Source organism: Dendrobates tinctorius, unplaced genomic scaffold (assembly GCF_039654945.1).
Source record: "Dendrobates tinctorius isolate UK_male_01 unplaced genomic scaffold, ASM3965494v1 ptg000147l, whole genome shotgun sequence".
In the NCBI taxonomy this organism is placed as follows: Eukaryota; Metazoa; Chordata; class Amphibia; order Anura; family Dendrobatidae; genus Dendrobates; species Dendrobates tinctorius.
In genome coordinates this window covers 15,580,059-15,601,529 of record NW_027361814.1, presented here as the reverse complement: position 1 = coordinate 15,601,529, position 21,471 = coordinate 15,580,059, and the positions used below count along the sequence as shown (strand labels likewise).

The 21,471-nt window shown below is 45.9% G+C and overlaps 1 protein-coding gene across 3 annotated transcripts in view; it reads right to left on the bottom strand.

Moving 5' to 3' along the window:
- The window catches only part of LOC141049748 (alpha-2-macroglobulin-like protein 1), a 355,320-nt gene that overhangs the window by 190,618 nt on the left and 143,231 nt on the right, over positions 1-21,471 (bottom strand). For all 3 annotated transcript variants that reach the window (XM_073546474.1, XM_073546473.1, XM_073546476.1), the window contains 2 exons: positions 6,077-6,247; positions 4,624-4,875 (listed from right to left, as the gene is read on the bottom strand). In XM_073546474.1, coding sequence (XP_073402575.1) covers positions 4,624-4,875; positions 6,077-6,247 — 423 coding nt within the window. The remainder of the gene's footprint in view (positions 1-4,623; positions 4,876-6,076; positions 6,248-21,471) is intronic.

The following is a 21,471-nucleotide window of genomic DNA, read 5'->3' as shown; positions in this document are numbered from 1 at the left end:
GATTTCTTAAAAACGATGAAAGATGAGCCAGAATTTGCGCGCCGACAGCGTTGATTCTTCACCTATCCCAGAAGGCACTGGGAATATGCAAATGATCTCCTCAAGACTCTTCCCCTGGTTTTCCGACTACCTCTTTTCAGCTGCAACTGCCAAAACCCAGTGATCGTTGAGCTCTCGGAGACTCTTCACCTATCCCAGAAGGCACTGGGAATATACAAATGAGCTCCTCAAGACTCTTCCCCTGGTTTGGTGGATGGCGGGATGAAGAGCAGCGGTGCACTCCAGACGATGGGATCGGGAGCATCGAAGGAGCGACTGAGACCAACGACACTTCAGGCCCTCCAGTCGCACAGAGGCACCGACTCCTGGAAGAGCTGCAGGGCGGCCTGAAGGGAGCTGCGGCACCGGGGAAGGTGAGCGTTCCCCCTGCCCTGCCGGCGGCACCACAGGCAGTTCCCGCCCCCACGCCCCGTACACGAGCCAGGCCCAAGGGCCCCGACACTGGCCCTCAGCCTCCCCCTTCAGCCTACCCTCATCCAGCGCCCCCAGATCCCGATGGATCCGCGGCCAATGCAGGGCCGATCGATGTCCACGCCATCGACCCCGAGCTGCCCCGCCCGGCTGCTCCCCATCCCACATCTTCGGTGCGGAGCGGATCCGCGGCCTACTCACTAAGGCCTGCAGTCACCTCTGCCCCACTCTCAACTCTGGGTGCGGCTTATTCACTGGTACCCATTGCTGCTTCTTCCCCACTCTCAGCCTCGGCTGCAGCCTACTCACCGGTATCAGCGACCGCCTCTGCCCCGCTCTCGGCTCCGGCTGCAGCCTACTCGCCAGGCTCCATGGCCTATACTGGGCCCTTTGTCTGGATTGCTGATGTCATGTCACAGAGGAAGGCCAAAGAGTGGGAGGTCTGGGCGCTGCTGCACGAGAAGGGGGAGGCAGCCATGTCTGTCCCTTGGTGTACCGGCAGCTCGTGTACATGAATGTCGAGAGGGGCTACGGTTTCATCAGAGAAACGGAGACTGGCCACAAGGTGTACCTGAACATGGCCTCCATTAAGCATGGGAGGGCCCTGCGGATGGGAGACAGTGTATCCTTTTACAAGGAATACTGCCCCTGCAGCTACTATGCCTTGGCAGTTATTGTGTACCCTGAGGAATGTGGAACCCCGTGAAGGGGAGGTGGACTCCTGAGTCTCGGGCACTAAGGACACTCGGGGCCCAGGAGCAGTCAAGACATCCCGGAGCACCATGGCTGCGGAGTTCCTTGCTGCTGGCGGAAAATTGGCCATCAGGAGACGGCCTGGAGCACGGACTACCAGGATTGCTGTGCACTGTTGCGCAGCATGGGGACTGTTCCACGTCCCCTCAGGAGTAAAATACCCCAGCTCTTGATATGGCAGGGATGTGTGGGGGGGTACTTTCCGCAAAGGAAGCGGGTGCACTAATGTTTTGTTTTCAAAAATGATTCTCCATGCCATATGTTGAAGAAAATAGTTTAAGTGTTATAATTATTAAAAGCAGTACGTGTTGAAATTATGTATAGTTAGCTTAAAATGTTATACAAAAAGAAAATTGTTCAACAGGTCCAAAGTGCAAAACTAGAAAAATGCTTGCCATGACTGATTATACCTGAAAGTACAAGATGGGTTGTGAAAATTGAAACAGACAGTGGTCCATGGATCAGGTCCAAGGTGACCAAGATACTGTCACGATCTATTTTTGGATCGATGTCAGATCTGGATCCCGATATATAAGCTTTTTTCCTTTCAAGCCATGGGGGCTTATGTTAGTTTTTGCCCCCGGTGGCCGCTGGTGTTACTACAACTCTAGTTACTCTGCTAATGGGTTTTTTCCCCCGGTGGCCGCTGGTGTTACTACACATTGAATTAGCCAGCAGGTGTGACCACCACCCCTCCTTCCTATAAAAGGCCAGCAGCTGCTCCAGATCACTGTTGTCATTCACTAACCAACCTTGCTGATGAGAGGAGTGTTATGAGCTCATTTTCTGCTCCACCAGTTGAGAGTTCTCCTTCCGTTCTCCCTCTGGTGGTGACAGGAGGTTGTGAGGTTTGTTTAAGTGGTAGTGATCTGCCACCTGATGAGGAGGATAACGATTGGATCTCTGGAGTATCAGACTGGATATAAGACAGCCGACGCCCTATCCTGGTGCTGGTGATTCGGTCTGCTTCTCAGGTCTTGGACTTCAGCTCTCTTACAGTCTTCTCAAGTTAAGTTTGTTTTTTGCTAATGTTCACACTAGCGCTTGTTGGTCAATTCAGTTTCTTGTGTGGATAGCTTGCCCCTGCTGGGGCTGTGCTGAACTTCCACTCCTATTTATCTGTATTTGCCAATTTGCCTTTTTGTCCCTTATTAGATTGGCCTCTTTTTGCTCTGTTTTAGAATATTTCAGAGTGCTGATATAGTGGGAGAAGTCTAGTGACTTCAGGGTTAATTTTGCTATCAGACGTGTTGGACATTATTTTGGTAGGGTTTTTTGGCAGATTGCAGACAGTGGCTTTCCTTTCCTGTCCTTTCTAGTTAGTAGGACCCCATCGTTTGCTCGGCCTATTTTCCTGCCTGTGTTTGTGTTTTCATCTTGCTTCACCGTCAATACATGTGTGGGGGCTGTCTATTCCTTTGGGGTCTGCTCTGGGGCAGTTAGTTTTGCCTTTTCTTGCCGGCGGTGACGAGGCGTCTAGGAACATCGTAGGAACGCTCCACTGCCACTGTTAGTTGTGTGGTTAAGATCAGGGATCTGCAATCTGCATAGTTACCAACCTCTCTGGTTTTCTGGGACTTAGCTTTTTTGTTGTTCCTCCTCGGTGACCCATTCATAACAGAGGAGCTATCTGGAGCAGTGCTGTTGCAGCTTATCTAGAGCCTTGGTGTTACTGCTGGAAACGGTGTCTGGGTGCTTGACTGCTGAGCAAAGCTAAGTGTTGTTTGTTTTTCCCTGTCTGTTGTTTTCTCTGGTGTTTATTAGTACAGCGGCGAGGACCAGTGTCCGCGCTTGCAAGTTCCCTAGTAAGGGATAGGTGCAGGGCAAGTGAGGGACTGAAGTATCCTGGTCGGTGACAGGTTGAAAGAACCTGTATAGGGAACGTGAGGAGAGTTTAGGGCTCTTCCTTAGGAGAGTGCAGGAGGTGTCCACTTCCCCGTTCCCTATCATAGGGCCCACCGTTGTAATTGATTCCCCAGTGTCCCCTTGTCTGTCTGGTGGTTTTGTGGCCAATGGATCATCAGGTCGCATCACGCAGAGCCAGACATATTGTGACAGATACCCAAAGTAAAGGAGGGGAGCACACGGTGACCAGGTAGGCCGGAGACTCAGTCGTGTTACCCTAGAGAGTTGAATGCAATTCTGAAATTGAGAAAAGTGGGGGAGAGCACCCGTTGAGGAGTCCGGGTGGTCCTACCCCAATGAAAGAGGAATTGTCATAGAGGCGCACATGCCTGCGAGTAGCTGTAAGCTACTCGGAGCTTGATTGCTCCCGGCTCTGTTCAGCACCCCGGTAGAGCTAGAAGGCTCAAGGCTCTGCTCAACAACCTGTCACATGGACAAAAGAAGGTGGGTAAGTTCAAAAATGGAAAACAAAGGGTACGAGATTGTCGGGGACGACAATGGTAAAAGGAAGGAGGTATGTAGGGAAGTGGACCGACCCATGGACCTGTCTGAAGAAGAAAAGTGAATGTAAAGATGTGCAGTAAATATACTTGATGTGAATTAGTATATCCGTGTGGGGAAACAGCTGGAATTAGGAGGAGACGGTGTAGGAGAGGGTTTTGTGGCCACTAGGGGGAGACAAAAGAAAGCAGGGAAAGGACGTAACAGCAGCTAATGCTTAAGAAACCGCAAAGTCATGGTGGGCGGAGTTACGGGGACTCAGGAGGGGAATTCCCAGGCAAAGGAATAAAAGAGAGAGAGAGAGCCCCAGGGACAATCCAGTCCAGGAGGAGTTCAGCGCAGGAGGAGACTGAAGAAGGACGAGCTCCGGAAGGGACTGGAAGGAGAGACAGTCAGGGGGGTGGTCCTGACAGGATAGCCGCAGGACAGCGGACGCCTGGGGGTACCAGACAGACGGACTCAGCCAGGGGAAGCACTGTGGTGGTGGGCCTAAGGCAGCCACAGTGAAAGAACCGAGAGGGACGTCGCCTTAGGAGAAGGCAGGAGGTGAAAGGTACCCGGGCCTGTGCGTAGAAGCTGTTGTGTTGCTGTGGTCGTCGAGAGGACGGCCAATAAAAAGGACCTGTTTGAACGCATGTTGGTTTCTGTCTCCAGTCTGTTTGCGGTGGAAAGGGACTACCCCCCAGTCGGCCCACGATCCTACACTTGTATTATACAAAACTGCTAAATATGATATGATCAATGTAATAAAACATAGTTCTTTCAATAATACTAATAATGTGACATTTAAAAATTACCAAAAATGGGAGGCTTTCCTGCAATTAGACAAATGCCCTTGAATTAACTTTTGTCATATAAAAGATCATGATAAATCATCGCAGGATCATAAGGATCCCATCATGCTTGTTATGTATCCTGTAAACAAGAAAACTATTATGGTAATTCCAAATATACAAAATGTACAATTATAATTCCATGAATAAGAATACTTACAATGTAATAAAAGTCAAGATGATCCGTGTCATCATTGAGGTTTTTCCTATGGATGTCATATTCCACAGTCACGGTCTGATCAGTGTTACAGGATATATCGTTCGGATGTTTTTGTATTTTCACTGAGCTTTCAGTTTTAGGCTCATATGGTGAAAGCCACAACATACATCGGGAAAGAGAGTAATGAAAATAATATCTAATATTGTCATAATCCTCAACATCACCATCGTGAGCATCAGATGAACAACGTGCCTGAGAAAAGAAGTCACAACTGGGTCTTTACAACATATATGTTTCTTACTAGCTGCTGGCCCGATTCTAAAGCATCGGGTACTCTAGAATATGGCCAGCAGGAGATAAAAATAAAAAATGTGATATACTTACCATCCGACGGCCCCCGGAATCTGTCCCTCTTCTCCACGCTGCCGGCATCTTCCGTTCCCAGTACTGCTTTGCGCCAAAGACCGTTGCTGACGTCCTCTCGCGAGAGCGCAATGTCATCAGCGGTATTTCGCGCAAAGCAGTACTGGGAACGGAAGATGCCGGCAGCGTGGGAGAGGAGGGACAGATTCCGGGGGCCGTCGGAAGGTGAGTAGATCACTATTTTTTACTTGAATTCTATTTTTTACATGTTTATGGTATCGAGGGTCCGAATGAGTCTCTTCTCCTCCGGACCCTGGGTACCGGCTAGCGCCGGGCATCTCCGGTTGCGTCGCCGCTGATGCCCGTGCGCCCGGAGATGACTCGCGGCAACCGTCGGGAGATCAGCGGCTAGCGCCGCTGATCTCCCGACGGCACAGTAGCGGTGGCGTGGGTCCTTCTAATTGCGGCCGCAACCTGTCAGCGCAGCGGGATTTTGGTTACAGACAGACATGATAAGGCGTTTATATATATAGATTACAAACGTCAGAAAATCTTCCGATTTTGGAGGGACAGTACAATGAAACTCTAAAATAAGTTTACAAAATTTATATTCTTGTATTTAAGTGTTAGTAGACTACATGTAATCCATGACATTATTAAAAAGAATTGAAAAGTACATTTCAGCATGTAAGTTGTTTTTTGCTGCGTAATGTACTTTTATGCAGTATAATGTACTCTTATGAACCTTTGTTGAAGTATTTTGAGCCCAAGTTCATTATACGGTCCACATGCAAAGTGCCATGTGCTATTACAGAGGTATTCGTTGAGCAATCTCTAGTTTTAACCATTTGGCATGTTATGTTTGGGACATGGGCTTAGACCCCCAATATTTATTAAACAGAAAGGTTACAGTGCTCTTCTGAACATTGTGTCCCTTCTTTTTAAATCACTGTGAATTCAGTATCCTTGAAATATGCTGATTAGATAATTGTTTGTAACTGCAATTGCTCCTTTAATGGAGCAAATCTGCACTGTTCTTCTGCACGGAAATTCAATGCATTTCTATATAAAGATCTTCTGACTGACTTACCGTTATAGTTATATAAGATTCCCAATCTGAGGTACTGAGTGTAAATTCTGCTATTCCATTGGAATCTGTCACCAGTTTTACATGTGTCACATTAGAATTCTCATCTATATGTATAAATAAGGTTATGTCTTCATTAACTTTGGGTTGTCCCATTTCATCTTTGGCTTGAAGCTGAGGGTGAGAAAAGGAACCAGTTGAGCAAACCCATTTCAAGCAGCATATCCTTTTGACATAAAGCCCAAAATTTATCTCTATGGATATCCCCCAAATTAATCCCCACCATTCCAATTCACAAGTGTAGCTCCTGAGAGCCTCATCTTTTATCACCTCTGGTGAAAATAAAAGAAACCACAAAAGCGCGCCCATAGGGCTTTACCAGATATAATAAGTAAAAATTGAATTGTTCAGGGTACTCACCCTAAGAGGTTGTATAGCGCCACAACTACTAAATACGCTCAATCCCATATAATGAAGCTGCAGCAGGAGGGTGTAGACAGACAGCATCTGCTTCCATTACTCAAAGAGGAGATCCCAAAAGGAAAAAAACACCTGGCTGCTATACTTCAACCCTCAAATGGAGGAAATCCAGTCGATTCTAGGAGTAGGTTCCAATATCAATGCTTTATTTCATGGTACATACAAAGACAACGCGTTTCGAGGTCCATTCCATGACCTCTTCCTCAGGTCGGATGTACAAGGATGAAGACTAGAGTTGAGCGAAACGGATCGAAAAAATTGAAAAGTCGCCGACTTTTGGCAAAGTCGGGTTTCATGAAACGAAACCCGACCCTAGGATGAGGTCGGCCACGAGGTCGGCGACTTACGCGCCAAAGTCGCGTTTCAAAAGTTTGTTTTGCGCTTTTTTTCAGCCAATCAGGATCCACGGACACTGTGGGCAACGTGATGACCTAGGCACGGGTCACCACCATCTTTCAGAAGGGCATGCAAGTGATTGGCTTGCTTTGGTGGGCGTCACAGGGGGTATAAAAGGGCGTGCACGCCGACCGCCATCTTACTTCTGCCGATCTTAGTATAGGGAGAGGTTGCTGCTGATTCTGTAGGGAGAGCGTTAGGCAGGGAAGAAGACAAAAAAACTGCTTCTGCTGCTAGCGATTTGGCCTGCACAACACACAAGTCACTGTGTGTGCAGTGCAAGGGGAGGCTATATTGTGGTGTATCAGTGGTGTTGGTTGTTGGGCTGCCTTTTAAGGCTTCCTGACACGATGGCATTGCTGTTTACCCACTGCTCCGCAAACTGCTTTTTTAAAAGCAATCCAATCTCCCTTATCCTCTAGTCACTTTTGTCACAGCTGTGCCATCGAGCGTGTCACATAGCGCTCAGATATCAGTGGGCCTCACACAATCCACAAGTGTCCAGTGTCCAAAAGTGTACGCAGAGATTCAAAATCTCCATTATCCTCTCGTCACTTTGGTCACAGGCAGCTGTGCCATCGAGCGTGTCACATAGCGCTCAGATATCAGTGGGCCTCACACAATCCACAAGTGTCCAGTGTCCAAAAGTGTACGCAGAGATTCAAAATCTCCATTATCCTCTCGTCACTTTGGTCACAGGCAGCTGTGCCATCGAGCGTGTCACATAGCGCTCAGATATCAGTGGGCCTCACACAATCCACAAGTGTCCAGTGTCCAAAAGTGTACGCAGAGATTCAAAATCTCCATTATCCTCTCGTCACTTTGGTCACAGGCAGCTGTGCCATCGAGCGTGTCACATAGCGCTCAGATATCAGTGGGCCTCACACAATCCACAAGTGTCCAGTGTCCAAAAGTGTGCACAGAGATTCAAAATCTCCATTATCCTCTCGTCACTTTGGTCACAGGCAGCTGTGCCATCGAGCCTGTCACATAGCGCTCAGATATCAGTGGGCCTCACACAATCCACAAGTGTCCAGTGTCCAAAAGTGTACGCAGAGATTCAAAATCTCCATTATCCTCTCGTCACTTTGGTCACAGGCAGCTGTGCCATCGAGCGTGTCACATAGCGCTCAGATATCAGTGGGCCTCACACAATCCAAAAGTGTCCACTGTCCACAAGTGTGTGCAGAAATTCTAAATCTCCCCTGTCCTATAGACACCTTGTACCTTGTTTTACATTACTATATAGTTTGTTGGATTTTGTCTACATTTCTACCAAAAATGATGAAGGCTGGTGGAAGAGGCCGTGGAATTGGGCGGGGGTTGGCAGCTGGTAATGATGGTGTTGGTGGTGGATCTGATGGTAGTGGCAAGAGCAAAATAGGACCGAATGCAGGAGGTGCTGACCCTGCGTCATCGTCTGGCTACATAAGGCCTCGAACGCTTAGTTTTCTAGGAGTTGGCAAACCGCTTTTAAAGGCAGAGCATCAGGAAAAAGTTTTGTCTTACATTGCTGACTCAGCCTCCAGCTCTATCGCCTCCTCTTCTTCAGTTGTAAAAAGTAAAAGCACTGAGTCGTCATTGGAGGCTCATGTTCATGAACCACACCTTTCCTTGTGTCCTTCACCCCAACCAAGATTGAAGGATGACGCAGGCCATACTACTGATTACTCCATGGAGCTGTTTTCACATACCATGCCTGGATTATCAAGTCAAATGGTGAATTACCCAGGCCAAGATGAATCTGACATGGAGTGCACTGATGCACAGCCGCTGATGGATGATTCTGCTGGTACATTCACTCAGAGCACTACATTGTCCTCGCAGTGTACAGAGCCAGATTTTGACCCTGATGAGACTCAGGTGCCCCTTCCCGCACACTATACCACCATACACGGTGACACAGAGAAAGGTGCACATGACATAGAAGAGGAGGTGATGGATGACCCAGTTGTTGACCCAGATTGGCATCCATTGGGGGAAGAGGGTGCTGCTTCCAATAGCTCAGATGAGGAGCATCCACAGCAGACATCAACATCGCAACAGCTGTTATCTGGCAGGCCCGGAGCACTCCAAAGACAGGTTCCAAACATCAAAAGAGTTGCTGGACAGCTTGTCCAGAGGGTCAAAAGATCACAGCGTGCTAGGCCGCAAAATGTCTGCCAAAGTAGGAAGAGTGCAGTGTGGCACTTTTTTGAACAAAATCCTCATGATCAGGCCAAGGTTATCTGTAAGAAGTGCGCAAAGACCTTTAGCCGAGGGAAAAATCTGAAAAATTTGAATACCAGTTGCATGCTTAGACATTTAACCAGCATGCACTTGCAAGCGTGGACACAACACCAAACCTCAAGTGCCACATGTGCAACTGATCACAACGAAGGTAGTCAGCAACGCTACATTGTTTCCCCCACTGTAAGCCCACCGGTTAGCACAGCAGCAAATGTTGAGGTGTCGTTGCAAGGCCACAGCAGTCAGGGAATCCCACTGTTATATCAACGAAAGACTGATTCTAGGCCATCAGAAAGAACACCAACTCCATCACCATCATCAACCCTCTCTCAGTCCGCACTGTCCACCGCTACTTCCACCATATGCAGCTCTCAAGTCCAGCTCACCCTCCCAGACACTATGAGTAGGTCAAGAAAGTCCTCAGTCTCTCATCCGCGTACACTGGGTTTGAACGCCCACATTGCCAAACTAATCTCGTTTGAGATGATGCCCTTTCGGTTGGTGGAAAGCACAGCTTTCCGCGAACTCATGGCCTATGCAGTACCACGCTATGACCTACCCAGTCGCCACTTCTTCTCTCGCAAAGCCATCCCAGCCCTCCACCATCATGTGAAAGACCGCATTGTCCATGCACTCAAGCAGTCAGTGAGTGGAAAGGTGCACCTCACAACTGATGCATGGTCCAGTCGGCATGGCCAGGGCCGTTACGTGTCCATCACTGCGCACTGGGTTAATGTGGTGGATGCAGGGTCCACAGGGGACAGCGGTGGTGGGACAGTGCTGCCTAGCCCACGGTATAGGAAACAGTTGGCTGTAGGTGTTCGACCCTCCTCCTCCTCCTCCTCCTCCTCCAGAAGCGAAAGCTCTTCCACAGAGCGCAGTCGTACGAGCACTCCATCTGCAGCTGCCACTGTTGCACACGATGTGTCCCCCTATCGAGCAGCTAGTGGAAAGCGTCAGCAGGCTGTGTTGCAGATGATGTGTTTGGGCGACAGACACACCGCCGAGGTGCTGGCCGAGTACTTGAAGCGACAAACTGAGTCATGGCTGGGCAGTGTACATCTTGAGGCAGGCAAGGTAGTTAGTGATAACGGCCGTAATTTTGTGGCAGCCATAGCCCTTTCAAAACTCAGCCACATACCTTGCTTGGCTCACACCTTGAACCTGGTGGTGCAGTGCTTCCTCAAAAATTATCCGGAGTTAACAGCCCTGCTCCAGAAGGTGCGAAGACTGTGCGCGCACATCCGCCGGTCGCCTGTACACTCCGTTCGTATGCAGAAGCTGCAGCGATTGCTCCACCTTCCCAACCACCGCCTCATTATCGACATTGCAACAAGGTGGAACTCCACCCTGCACATGGTGGAGCGGCTGTGCAAGCAGAGGCAGGCCATAATGCATTTGTGGGAGGATACACGGCCAGGCACTTTGAGAGCAGACATGGAGTTGACAGGTGTGCAGTGGTCGAAGCTGAAAGACCTTTGTAAAGTCCTTCAGTGTTTTGAGGAATGCACACGGCTGGTAAGCGCAAACGACGCCATCCTAAGCATGAGCATCCCACTTATGCGTCTGCTCATGCAAACTTTGACGCACCTTAAGGAGCAGGCGTCTGCAGCCAATGTTGATGAGGAGGAAGAGGAGGAGGGAATCCTTGATGACATTCAGCCATTGTCTGCTCAGGGACCTCTCCTGGACGAGGTGGAGGAAGAAGAGGAGGAGGAGGAGGAGGATGATGGGGATGATTACTTAGGGGATGAGGATGCATCTCGTGGGGCAAGTGAAAATGTTGGCGTGGCAAGGTCTGGTACAGGGTTTGTGCGTGACTGGAGGGATGTGGATTTGCCAGAAAGTGCTCCTCCACCCAGCACTCGCAGTGCATCATTGACACCGGGAACATTGGCCCACATGTCAGATTATGCCTTGCGGATCCTAAAAAGGGACCCCCGCATTGCCAAAATGATGAACGATGACGACTACTGGTTGGCCAGCATCCTGGATCCATGCTATAAAGGCAAATTACAAAACATCATGCCACAGGAGAACCTTGACCTAATATTGGCTAATAAACAAGCAACTCTGGTAAATCGGTTGCTTGAGGCATTCCCAGCACACAGCAGCGGTGATGGTTCTCACACGAGCCGTACGGGCCGGGGGCAGCTTGGCAGAGGTGTTCGTGGTGCACACAGCAGAAGTGGCGTTGGAGACAGGGGTTTCATGACAATGTTGTGGACTGATTTTTCAAATACCGCTCACACAACTGGTAATACTGCATCGATGGAAAGTGACAGGAGACAGCAGTTGTCAACTATGGTTACAAACTACTTTTCCTCCCATATCGATGTTCTCCCACACAGGTCATTCCCCTTTGACTATTGGGCCGCTAAACTGGACACCTGGCCTGAATTGGCCCAATATGCCTTACAGGAGCTCGCTTGCCCAGCTGCAAGTGTGCTATCGGAAAGAGTCTTCAGTGCAGCTGGATCAATCCTGACAGAAAAAAGGACCCGTCTGTCAACCCAAAATGTTGATGATCTAACCTTCATTAAAATGAACCACGCATGGGTTTCCAAGGATTTTGTCCCACCTTCCCCTGATGACACATAGGGTGACAGAAAAATGGCTTGCTTTGGTCCACCTCTTCCTGGGACTTCACCTATTTCGCCTTTTGCATCAGCTGAATGTCCAACATCAACATATGCCACTTTCTAAAACTCCCTAACTGTGCTGCCTCCCCCCACATGGCGGGGTAACCACCTAGCGCACGACACCGTGCGAGTGCCGTTGCCCTGGACAGGTGGGTAGGCCGACTCTTGGGCGCGGGCACTGGCACAGGGTCCCTCATAGTGCACTCAAGTGTCTCTGAGGGTGGTGGTGCACACCCGCCGTCAGACACACCGCTGTACTATGAGGGGCCCAGTGCCAGTACCGACGCCCAAGAGTGGGCCCCCCTTGCTTGGGCAGGGCCCCAGCATTTGCAATCTTTACCTCTCCCTGCTCCTCCGCTGTGTAATCTGGGCCGTCAAATCCATACTGTGCCTGACACCGTCTGAGCCTGCCTCCTGAGACATATATTTTGAATGTGTACGCTATCCATACATGTTATCCAGGGATACGGTACCCTTTCTAACCTTTGTGCAATGACGTGCAATCCGTACTGGGCCTAACACCGTCTGAGCCTGCCTCATGCTGTATAGACATATATTTTGAATGTGTACGCTATCCATACATGTTATCCGGGGATACGGTACCCTTTCTAACCTTTGTGCAATGACGTGCAATCCATACTGGGCCTAACACCGTCTGAGCCTGCCTCATGCTGTATAGACATATATTTTGAATGTGTACGCTATCCATACATGTTATCCGGGGATACGGTACCCTTTCTAACCTTTGTGCAATGACGTGCAATCCATACTGGGCCTAACACCGTCTGAGCCTGCCTCATGCTGTATAGACATATATTTTGAATGTGTACGCTATCCATACATGTTATCCGGGGATACGGTACCCTTTCTAACCTTTGTGCAATGACGTGCAATCCATACTGGGCCTAACACCGTCTGAGCCTGCCTCATGCTGTATAGACATATATTTTGAATGTGTACGCTATCCATATATGTTATCCAGGGATACGGTACCCTTTCTAACCTTTGTGCAATGATGTGCAATCCATACTGGGCCTAACACCGTCTGAGCCTGCCTCATGCTGTATAGACATATATTTTGAATGTGTACGCTATCCATACATGTTATCCGGGGATACGGTACCCTTTCTAACCTTTGTGCAATGACGTGCAATCCATACTGGGCCTAACACCATCTGAGCCTGCCTCATGCTGTATAGACATATATTTTGAATGTGTACGCTATCCATACATGTTATCCGGGGATACGGTACCCTTTCTAACCTTTGTGCAATGACGTGCAACCCATACTGGGCCTAACACCGTCTGAGCCTGCCTCATGCTGTATAGACATATATTTTGAATGTGTACGCTATCCATACATGTTATCCAGGGATACGGTACCCTTTCTAACCTTTGTGCAATGACGTGCAATCCATAATGGGCCTAACACCGTCTGAGCCTGCCTCATGCTGTATAGACATATATTTTGAATGTGTACGCTATCCATACATGTTATCCGGGGATACGGTACCCTTTCTAACCTTTGTGCAATGACGTGCAATCCATACTGGGCCTAACACCGTCTGAGCCTGCCTCATGCTGTATAGACATATATTTTGAATGTGTACGCTATCCATACATGTTATCCGGGGATACGGTACCCTTTCTAACCTTTGTGCAATGACGTGCAATCCATACTGGGCCTAACACCGTCTGAGCCTGCCTCATGCTGTATAGACATATATTTTGAATGTGTACGCTATCCATACATGTTATCCAGGGATACGGTACCCTTTCTAACCTTTGTGCAATGACGTGCAATCCATACTGGGCCTAACACCGTCTGAGCCTGCCTCATGCTGTATAGACATATATTTTGAATGTGTACGCTATCCATACATGTTATCCAGGGATATGGTACCCTTTCTAACCTTTGTGCAATGACGTGCAATCCATACTGGGCCTAACACCGTCTGAGCCTGCCTCATGCTGTATAGACATATATTTTGAATGTGTACGCTATCCATACATGTTATCCAGGGATATGGTACCCTTTCTAACCTTTGGCAATCACGTGCAATCCATACTGGGCGTGAGAACGGCTGGCGAGCTGTTAAGCAAGCTACAGCACCTGTCCAGACAAGTACAGGGATTCCCTAGCGAGGAGACTTATTTGATTGTTTTCAATGTTGGGACAGCAATTTTTGGGGAGCACTATACTCTGGAGAATGATAGATGGGGCCCACCATACACTGGAACATTCCAAAGGTGGACATCAGACACTGGAGCAGCATTTACAGGGCCCATTATACACTAGAGCATTAGAAATGGGGCCCATTATGTTTGGAGCATTATTTGGGCCCATAAGACAGTGGAGCTTCATCCATGGGGACCAACATATACTGTAGCATTATGTGGAGCTCATCATATACTGTTTCAAACATTATATGGGACCAATGATTCTGTATGGAGAAATAGATGGGCCTCGTCATGAGATGTAAAAAGTGAGGTATTTTTCATTGTACTATACCGCTATTTATCTGCCGTATCGGAGCATGATGAGTTGTGGTATGTGTTAAAGGGGCGCTCTTTCGCCCAGGGCACATGAAAACCTGCAGCCAGCCCTCCCCCCCCACAACTTTAGCCAAATAACACCCATTTTTCAGTGCGTAACTTATATTATGAAGTTAATTAAGGTTGACAAGCTTAAGTAAGAAGAATTGATGCTTTTGGCATTCAAATGGGCACTGTTGGTGTGTTTCCTGTCCTCCTCTCACTGCCGACTTTTATTTCCCATTGACTTACATTGGGTTTCGTGTTTCGGGACGACCCCGACTTTTCCCTATAATCGGACGATCTTGCTCGACCCGACTTTTGGAAAAGTCGGGTTTCACGAAACGAAACGCGACCCTAAAAAACCAAAAGTCGCTCAACTCTAATGAAGACAAATCAAAGGTTGACGGTTTATTTCATATCGGGGTTAATTACCCCGCTGTTCACAAAGAGGAAGCTGTGGGGTGGAGTAACCAAATGCAAATACATAAACATTTCATTACAAAACGAACCAATATTAAAAGACACAATAACTTACTCCCCATAAATCACAAATTGGACTGGATTAAAAAGAAAAACAAAAAAAACTTCTCATACCAGAATCAAACCTATAAGGTTGTGGGACTAAAAGTATGTATGTGAACTAAAATCATCCACTTTAACTAATAGTGCTATAGGCACACTATTATATTGGACTAAAAAGAGCCATCTATTTAAGAAAAAAAGTGAACATTATATACACAGAAAACCAAGACCGTGAATAACCAGACAGGTTTTCCACTTACAGTACTAACATAAGAAGTCAGGAAAACTTTTCAGAGTGACAGAAAAATAAACGCATCTGAGAAGAAATTTCACTCGAAAATATCGCACACCTCATTGGAGGCCATTTGGATTTATGGTATTCAACCTATAAATCCAGTAGTTTTCTCTTCTACACAAAGCCTGGAATCTGTTAGGGGTATTAGAATCAACCCGGTCAATAGGTAAAAACCGCAAACCCGAAAAATCCCGTCCATGTATGATAGCGCAGTGTCTGGACAGGCCGTGCTTCATAAAGCCTTTTTTGACATTGTGACGATGTGTGTTGTGAGTTCATTTTCCCCTTCACCATTGAGGTCTGATGAACTCCCTCTTCTGGTGAAGGAAGGTAGTGAGGCTGATTACCAAGCACCTGAGCAGAATGATGATGACTGGGTGACTGGAATTGCTGACTGGATATAAGGCAGCCGACGCCCTTCTGCCTTGCGGGTGAATTCTCTGAGGGATTCTTGGAGACCAGTCTGATTCCTGCTCCTCAAAAGCTAAGTTTTCTGCTCTGCTTTTTGCATTTGTGTTTTGGTTTTGTTTTGCATTGTTTTTCTGGATTTCTGCCATTCCCTGCTGGGGTGAGCTGAATTCCTTTTTGCTCTGTCTTCAGAAAATACCTGAGTACTGATATAGTCTTTTGAAGCCTAGCGTCTTCAGGGCTTTTTTCCCTATCAGTCGGTTGGCTCTTGTTTTTGATATGGTTTTGGTGGATTGCAGACAGCAGCTTTTCTATCCTGTCCTATTTAGTTAGCTTGGGCCCCATCATTTGCTCAGCCTATCTTTCTATCTGTGTGAGTGTTTTTTCATCTTGCTTCACCGTCATTATATGTTGGGGGCTGCCTATTGCTTTGGGGTCTGCTCTGGGGCAGTTTAGATTTCCCTTTCTGTCTTTAGGCTATTTAGTTCTCCGGCTGTGATCGAGGGGTCTAGGGCACCGTAGGAACCCCCCACGGCTACTGCTAGTTGTTGTTGATAGGTTCAGGGGTCTGCAATCCGATAGCTGCCAACTTCTCTGGTTTTCTGGACTTAGCTGGTATTTCTGTTTTTGCCTCCTACGGTGACTCATTCATAACACATATGGAGGAGCTGTGCAGGGATGTGCAGGGCTGTGCAAAACAGATGTGCATTAATTCTCTTTCTTAATGTTTCTGTTGTCCGCCCTATATACTGCTTATTGCAGCTGCACTGTATCAAATAAATGACCAAGTCCGACTCGCAGGACAACCTTTCACGTATGGGAAAAGATTCATTGGTGGAGGTAGAGCTGAAAGAGGACACATTATGAGTGATGCCTTTACAACTATGGCATTTCAATTTCCCACACCGAAACACTCCAACATTACTAGCTATTTTAATATTCACAGAGGGATTCAGGGTTTTTTCCTTCAAACTACTGGGGGCTAATATATTTCTGATCGTGGAGCCCTCCTATAGGTGACCCTGGGGTTCTCAGGCAAGAACTTCCCCAAAACGGGATCACTGCGGAGGATGTGCCAATTCCTCCTTAATATATTTTTCATTTGTTTGTGTCACTTATTAAATGTAGTTAAACAATTAAACGAGAAGTCCCCATCCTCTCGGCTCTTTTTCTTTGTAAGCAGCGTTTCCTGATTACACTCAGTCTGTACATGTCTGAGGGAATTTTCAATAAGTTTTTTTGGATAGTTTTGTGCATAAAACCTTTTTTTTTAAAAAATCAGCCTGCTCCAAATAATCTTTCTCCTCTGTACAATTCCTCCTAATTCTCTTAAACTGATTTACTGGTATATTGAAAACCCATTTAAAATAATGCCCGCTTTCAAAATGTAAAAAACTATTAGCGTCCACCTTGTTAAAAAACGTCTTAGTGTGAATACTGCAGGATTCAATAAATAAATTTAAATCCAAAAGGGACTCAGCTCACTTGATTCAGCTTCTGAAGACTGTACAGTGGAAGGATTCATATATATTAGTGACCCTCGATGTTACAGCAGTTTATTCAAATTTCCAGCAGGATGTAGCTCTATCTTGTTTACAATTTTATTTGGAATCTGATGATCGGCTTTCGGCCCCCCAAAGAACTTTTATATATAAAGGTATTTCATTAATCATGAAAAATAATTTCTTTACCTTCTTGGGTGCTTTTTATCATCAATTAACGGGTGTGGCTATGGGATCCAAAGTAGCACCAACCATTGCTAATCTTGTTATGGGACGTTTTGAGAACATTTTTATAGAGAATTCTGTTTTTAAAAACGAGATCATTTTTTATAAGCGCTTTATTGATGATCTGATTTTAATTTGGGATAATCGGCACAATAACCTTGGTGTTTTTATTGATCATCTTAATTCTAACAAATGGGGTTTTAATTTTACTCCACATTTTAGTGATACCGCCATTGATTTTTTGGATTTAAATTTATTTATTGAATCCTGCAGTATTCACACTAAGACGTTTTTTAACAAGGTGGACGCTAATAGTTTTTTACATTTTGAAAGCGGGCATTATTTTAAATGGGTTTTCAATATACCATTTCACTTCATGTTTTTTTTATATGTCTTTCATTAGTAATTAGATGAGGGTTGATGTGTAAAATTTGGGAGGTGTAGGTCTTAATTTAAGGGGTTAATTTGTTGTAAAAAAAAAATGTGTGGGCTCCCACGGTAATTTGTCAACGCGGGAGCCCACGCATCTTTTTACAACGAATTAACCCCTTAAATTAAGACCTACACCTCCCAAATTTTACACATCAACCCTCATCTAATTACTAATGAAAGACATATAAAAAAAAACATGAAGTGAAATGGTTTACTGTATGTAAACCATGTGTCATTTCATGTCGGGTTGGGGAATGATATGACAAAAGCCGGCAATTGAATTAGCGGCTATTCTGCTATGAAGAACTCTGTGAAATATAAATATATATATATGTGTCTCAATGACATATATATATATATATATGTATTCTATGTGTCTATATCTATTCTTTCGTTTATGTTATAAAACCTGTCATAGGGCTCCATAATATGTCCATTTTGCAAGCTGGCGAGAAAATCTCAGCATACGGATGGCATACGGATGCTTACTTGCCCAAAATACACGACCACACCTTGCTTACGGATGACATGCGGAGCACTATTTAGGGGTCATTCATCCGTATTATGCCTGTAAACTAATGACCGTATTTTGCGTCGGTTAGTGTGACCCCGGCCTTACAAAGAAAAAGAGCCGAGAGGATGGGGACTTCTCGTTTAATTTTTTAACTACATTTAATAAGTGCACAGACAAATGAAAAATATATTAAAGGAGGAATTGGCACATCCTCCGAAGTTTTTTTTTTTTTTTTTTAATCTAGTCCAATTTGTGATTTATGGGGAGTACGTTATTGTGTCTTTTAATATTGGTTCGTTTTGTAATGAAATGTTTATGTATTTGCATGTGGTTACTCCACCCCACAGCTTCCTCTTTGTGAGCAGCGGGGTAATTAACCCCGATATGAAATAAACCGTCAACCTTTGATTTGTCTTCATCCTTGTACATCCAACCTGAGGAAGAGGTCATGTAATGGACCTCTAAACGCGTTGTCTTTGTATGTACCATGAAATAAAGCATTGATATTGGAACCTACTCCTAGAATCGACTGGATTTCCTCCATTTGAGGGTTGAATTATAGCAGCGCGGGAACCAGGTGTTTTTTGTTTGTTTTTCCTCTTGGGATCTCCTCTTTGAGCACCTCTGGGGAAAGGAATCCACACAGCATTACAAGTTGATGTGAGGCTGTGAGCACTTTAATGCAATCATAAATCATCATCACACAGTGGGTTGGGAAAGTATTCACCCTCTTGGCATTTTTCATATTTTGCTACCTCACAACATGGAATTTCAATGTTTTTTTGAGGGTTTGAATCAGTTCATGTAAATAGCATGCATTCAACTGTGAACATTTGGCTTTCTTTTTATTGTGAAGCAAACAACAGATAGGACAAAATAAGTGAAAACTTCAGTGTGTATAATAATTCACCCTCCTAAAGTCAGTACTTTGTAGATCCTCGTTTTGTGGCAATTACAACTGCGAGTCATTTCGGATAAGTCTCTATGAGCTTTCTATATCCTGCCAATGGGATTTTTGCTCATTCCTCAAGGCAAAACTGCTCACTGCTCCAGCCCCTTCAAGTTAGATGGTTTCTTCTTGTGAACAGCGATATTCAAATCTGACCACAGATTCTGAATTGGATTAAGGTCTGGGCTTTGACTAGGCCATTCCAAAATATTACCACATTTCTCCTTAAACTACTTGAGTGCTGCTTCTGCAATATGCTTTGGATCATTTTCTTGTTGAAAGATGAACCTCCATCCCATTCTCAAATATCAGACTGACTGAAACAGGTTTTGCTCAAGGAAATCCCTGTATTTCATACTATGCATCTTCCCCTTGACTTGGACTATTTTCCCTATCCTTGCTGCCAAAAAACATCCTCACAGCTTGATGCTGCCAGCATCATGTTTCACTGTGGGGATGGTATTCTTGAGGTAATGAGCTGTGTTGAATTGGCACCAAACATAGCATTTAGCTTGGCAGCCAAAAAGTTCAATTTTGGTCTCATCTGATCAAAGCACCTTCCTCCGTACATTTGGGGAGTCTCCCACATGTCTTTTGGCAAACCCAAAATGAGCCTTACATTTTTTGTGTGCAATGAAAGGTTTTTATCTGCCCACTCTTCTATAAAAGTCACCTCTATGGAGTGGTCATATGGACAGATTCTCCATTCTTTGCTTGGGAACTCTGCCGCTTCTTCAAGGTTACCTTTGGTCTCTGTGTTGCCTCTCTGATTAATGACATCCTTGCCCAAACTGATAGTTCTGGTGGCTCTCTCTTGGCAGATTTCTTGTGGTACCAAGTTCTTTCCATTTGATGATAATGGATTTGATGGTGCTCCGGTGGATCATCAGAGATTGGGATATATTCTTCTAACCCAACCCTAAATTGTATCTCTCAACAACTTTATCTCTGACTTGTTTGGAGATCTCCTTGATCTTCATGGTGTTTGGTTAGTGGTGCCTCTTGTTAATGGTATTGTAGCCTCTGTGGCCTTTCAGAAAAGGTAAAGCCAAAAGAGCTGAATACTTTTGCAAGCCACTGTAGGTGCCAAGGTATAGGATCACAGTCTGTCAAATTGGAGCTTTTCGTTCAGCTTGTTGGTAGTAATAGACGATTAGAATAATGTTGGTTTACAGGGAGTGCGTCAGCCCCAAAATGCCAATAAAACTGCATAAACATTAATATAGGGTACATAACCCCTCTAAACATCATACCAGGCATATACAGTTTAACTCACTATGTGCTAAAAAAAATCTAGCTTTGTTCTCTATGATAAGGAGTACGCTTCAGTTCAACCTTGGCATGACCTATGTCTTGGTGCACTGTTATGCACTCCTATTTGCATAATAAGGCCAGTCCTTTGTATTAATTGACAGAGTTTCATTGGGAACTGGAGGAGCACCGTGGTCAGCACTAGAGGAGCACAGTAACATGTTCAGAGTGCACAAAATGTGGCAGTGGATCTGCTCTAATACCTTTTTCCTGCCTGTCTTTAGACACCGTTCGAGCTACTTCAGCGAGAAGAATTGGACATTGAAGTGAGCAGGCAGCATGCACAGGTCACAATGTCTTCTCATCCTCACTAAAGCCAATCACTCACTAAACTTCAAGGTGCACTCTGGAAGGTAAACTAATCATGCATTTATAAAGTACCTAAAGAGTCTAATATTGGAATACCCCCTCCCTCTGTAACACACATCTTAAGAAAGTTGAAAGAACTTAAAGATTTTCTGGAGTGCGAATTTTGCTTAGCTGGCTTTCTTTATGGGGGGCATATCGTAAATGAGCTGGTGGGTTTTGTGTGCTAGAGCAGCTTTCAAATTCCCAGCTGGCGCTGGTTTACCCCAAAGTTCATAGTAACTGTGTCATTTAAGTGGTTAGACAGTGGTTAAACTCTGTTTCCCCATCGTTGCCTAATACCTCCTCCGCCCACCACTGCCCCCTCCAACCTCCCTCATCTCTGCTGAGGACTTTGCCACACACTTAAAAAATAAGATCGACCAAACAAGGCAAGTCTTCATTGTTCAACCACCACAACCCCTTTGTATACCAGACCAATGCCCAAACCCCATAACCTCCCTCTCCAACATCACTGAAGGGGAGCTTAATTGCCTCTTCTCCAAATCGCACATCATGACCTGTGCACTTGACCCCATCCCATCCCACCTCCTCCTCAACCTCACCACCACACTTATCCCATCCCTAACCCACCTCTTCAACCTATCGC